Source organism: Coregonus lavaretus, assembly GCF_964263955.1.
Source record: "Coregonus lavaretus genome assembly, chromosome: 17".
NCBI lineage: Eukaryota > Metazoa > Chordata > Actinopteri > Salmoniformes > Salmonidae > Coregonus > Coregonus lavaretus.
In genome coordinates, this window is record NC_140004.1 from 37,028,001 (window position 1) to 37,032,099 (window position 4,099).

The 4,099-nt window shown below is 42.0% G+C and overlaps 1 protein-coding gene across 1 annotated transcript; it reads left to right on the forward strand.

The window, feature by feature from the left end:
• Positions 1 to 1,478: 1,478 nt before the first annotated feature.
• Positions 1,479 to 3,784, forward strand: LOC311144217 (DBH-like monooxygenase protein 2 homolog). Its single transcript, XM_084180225.1, has 3 exons — positions 1,479 to 2,036; positions 2,845 to 2,991; positions 3,575 to 3,784. The coding sequence occupies exons 1-3, from the start codon at positions 1,770 to 1,772 to the stop codon at positions 3,728 to 3,730; spliced, it is 570 nt and encodes a 189-aa protein (XP_084036351.1). The 5' UTR covers positions 1,479 to 1,769; the 3' UTR covers positions 3,731 to 3,784.
• Positions 3,785 to 4,099: the final 315 nt, after the last annotated feature.

The following is a 4,099-nucleotide window of genomic DNA, read 5'->3' on the forward strand; positions in this document are numbered from 1 at the left end:
AAAATAACAGTAGGGAGGCTATATATATATACAGGGGGGTACCGGTGCAGAGTCAATGTGCGGGGGCACCTGCTAGTTGACGTAGTTGAAGTAATATGTACATGTGGGTAGAGTTAAAGTGACTATGCATAAATAAATTAACAGAGTAGCAGCAGCGTAAAAAGATGGGGTGGGTTGTGGGGGGGCAGAGTAAATAGTCTGGGTAGCCATGATTAGCTGTTCAGGAGTCTTATTGAGAAGTATTTTGGAAGTATTGTTGAGAAGTATTTTGGACCTAGACTTGGCGCTCCGGTACCGCTTGCCGTGCGGTAGCAGAGAGAACAGTCTATGACTAGGGTGGCTGGAGTCTTTGAGTTCTTTATCTTATATAAAAGTAGTAATTCTCTTTAGTTACCTTTTTTCCAATGTAATTTTGTATCATAATTGTGACATTATGCACTATATGAAAAGCTGCATTTCGTATCAGTAGCTAGGTTTCCATCCAATTGACAACAGATTTTCATGTAATATTCTAAAATCCGTTAAAAGAAATATCCGCATTTTCACACATTCTCCTGTTTCTGTCAAATTGACTTGTTGCAGATAAAAGGCTGTGCGTGACAACGGAGTGCACACGAAATACATTTTGCGGTTAAATTTCCATGTACCTAATAAAAAATACAAGTTCAATGGGTTTCCATAGCATTTTCAACTCTACTGATGGTTTTCTCACCCCCGCAAAAATGCGTTATAGCGTGTGCACACTCTGGTATTGGCACGTGCGCTGTAACCAACAGCGCTATCTGCGCGCTTTTGGCTAGAGCGCACATACAGCCTACACATGATGAGGTTATTAGCCTATTATTGTCAAAAGAGCGAGATTATTTTTATTTGTCAAATGGCAGCCAAGAATCGATTATCATTTCACCAGAATAAGACCCTTGATATTTCGTGGAAAGGAGCATCAAGCTCATCGCCTGTGAAGTTCATCATAATTTTTTTCATCTGTAACCTAATGAATCCCGATGAGTTTTAGTGGGGAGGACTACACAACATGTCATCGCGTGGCTCGAAGTCTACTTCCATATGATGGTTATTATATCAATATGTGCGCATAATAACCGACATTTTTTAGCATCATTCATTTTACCTCATCTAGAGCATTTTGTTTTGTCGACATTTGTAAAGTTTACCGAAAAAATGTAATGTTCTGTTTCCATCAGACATTTTTTATTCGAAATGTACTTTACTTGCATGAAATGTTGGATGGAAACCTGGTTATATGGACAGCATATTCCCCTATTCACCTCTCCACACACACCAAACGGGAGAAAACGTACCTCAAAGGCAAACTGTTGAAGAACGGTGCCCACCGTTTTGAGGAAACGTGTCGTTTAGTAGCGCTACAAACCATCACGCAAATTAGCAAACGTTGAAGCGAAATGCATGCACCCCAGGTATGTTTGACAAGAGCTGATAATCAGAGAAGGGGACTGGCTGTAGCTAAATGGCGGGAAACAACGCAATGGCGTCTCCTTTCTCTGATTATCAGCTGTTGTCAAACACACCTGGGTCTAAATGTATTTAGTTTCACATACTATAAAACGTATTTTCGCATACCCGAAAAGCCTACTAACTATTTAGGACGCAAGCACGGGTATTCGGACAAGGGCAGTGAGTGTGTCAGAATCTTAGCGGCGCTCCGTGGCGAGATAGCTGTTTGTTTGACCTGGAGTTTTTGTATCTGAGCTGGTTGAGTTCTCAGGGTCTATCTGTGGGTGACAGACAGGATGATCCTTCTACTCCTCTCCCTGCTCCTGACTTGGACTCCAGTGATCGGGGCACAGCCGGACATCCATATGCCCTTCATGGAGCACCTTGACGTGGACAACAATGTCATCCTGAAGTGGGGGTTCAGCGAGGTCCAGGGCACCATCACGTTCCAGCTGACCTTCAAGACCACTGGCTGGGTGGGATTCGGGTTCAGCCCAAATGGAGACATGGCTGGAGCAGATATCGTTATTGGAGGGGTCGGACCAAAAGCCAACTACTTCAAGGTATCTAAACCATTAACCTGTAATCGTTACAATTAGACAAGTATCAGTGGTAATGTAGTACTTATTGTAGAAGTAGGTCTATATATGATCCTGCGTCCTAGCTTTTAGTTAGAGGTAGTTATATTGTAGGTCTTAGGAATAGGCTACTGTGACAGTGTAGTGGTTTTCAACACCTCAAACATTTGGCAAACTACATGTGAATGTGTTGCACCTGGTCAAGTTTTAGAGAAGAGCTGAACTCTATATAACATTTTTAAGTATAACTAGAAAAGGTTTTATGGTTGTGGTCAGTATACAAGCACACTATTCCAGATCGGTTTGCATGTTAGTTTAAATGGGGTTTCTAGCTGAAACAGTTGACGACTAGTAAGAAGGCTGCTTTTATGTAGGCTGCTCAATTATGATATTTTGTCACTAATCGGTCATGTGACTGATCAGAACTTCTGAAGAAGATCTGGGAAAATCTGATTGGAAAATATTTTTAAATTGGGCTTCCTTTGTAAAGAAAGCTGTAGTGACCAGAATTCCCCACATCCATGTCCCTGGCACGCACTGGGAGTCATGCAAATATGGTTGTAGTGTGACCAGTATTAGTGTCAGTTTCTTCAAGCAACCTGACCAGTGGCAGTCTGGACTTTCTGGTGTTGATAGCTTATGGTTCTGGTGCTACAGGTGGTGGCAGCAGCATAATAGTGATGATGAACAGTTTCTAAAGTTGTGCTTTCACCAAGCACACCTAATAAAACAAGTCTAGTAGGCTCTATAAATACTCCAGATAACATCAGTATTTTTGTTGTATTTCCTTCAGGATTATCATGCCACAAGCAACGGATTTCCCTTGGTGGATGAGAAACAGGACTACACCCTCCTGTCCCTGACCGAGGCAGACGGTCAAACCACCATGACCTTCTGGAGGGCCATCCAGTCATGTGACAAGGATGACTTCCGCATTACCGTGAGTTAAGTTGGTGAAACCCTGAGCTAGACCATCTGTCATTTATATCCACTTACTAGTTATTTTATTGAGTAGTTCACCACAAACTGCATAAACATGGAGGCTTTTGTAACCCTACGTGGTTCTCGGAGATGAACAAACGTAGCATTTAAAAAGGCATTATTAAAGACTATGGAGTCATAACGTCAATGACAACATTATGTTGGATATGGTTCCCCAACTGGTGGCCCGCAGGGTGAATTTGGACCGCGGCTGGTTTTATTTGGCCTCCGACGTTATCAGAGGGAACAATTTTCATTGTTGGACATAAGACTGTAAACACTGGGAAATCCGCTGCAAGTGACTTTAATTTAAGAAATCTGTTCAAGTATTCCCACGGCGTAGACTCATGTGATCGTATACAAATATAAGCAAGGTTTGAAACGGCCGCCGATCATCCGCTCAAGAGAGAAATCGGCCCTTGAATCTTGTTGATGGCTGATATAGGCCCTACTTAGTGCCTACTAGGACTTTTCTAAACGCAGTCCTTAACCTGTTTTTTTTCTTCTGTTCTCTTGTATGTTTTGTTCGATCCCCATCATAGGACGGTCCATTGAAGCTGATCTATGCCTACGGGAAAACGGATGACATCGGCTACCATGGCAAAAGTAGGGGGACCAAGGAGGTGAACCTCCTCAACATGCCTAGCTTCAGCATCTCTGGCACCAGTCCCCCACGCGCAATAGAAAAGTGTCAATAATCTGTATTCATGATATATGAAAATGTCAATAAATTTAAGGAATAATTCACTCAACTACTCCTTCCTATGCGTAAAATGTTATGTCTTACCATGTTTGAACGCTTGGTGATGAAATGTTTCATCTTGGACTGGAAGCAAAATGTGAAAATCCAATGACTTTACTCTGAACAGAAATATGTAACAATTTCAAAGATTTTGCTGAGTTGTAAGGAAATCAGTCAATTTAAATAAATTAATCAGGCCCTAATCTTTGGATTTCACATGACTGGGAATACAGATGTGCATCTGTTGGTCAGATACCTTAAGATAGGGGTGTGGTGCAGGGGAAAAAGTCAGTATCTGGTGGGACAGCCATTTCCGTCATTAAGT

Excerpts from the sequence above, each read along its gene's own strand:
- LOC311144217 (XM_084180225.1), top strand. The coding sequence starts at position 1,770 with ATGATCCTTCTACTCCTCTCCCTGCTCCTGACTTGGACTCCAGTGATC. Across the intron at positions 2,037-2,844 it reads CAAAAGCCAACTACTTCAAG|GATTATCATGCCACAAGCAA; the intron begins GTATCTAAACCA and ends TATTTCCTTCAG. Across the intron at positions 2,992-3,574 it reads AGGATGACTTCCGCATTACC|GACGGTCCATTGAAGCTGAT; the intron begins GTGAGTTAAGTT and ends TCCCCATCATAG.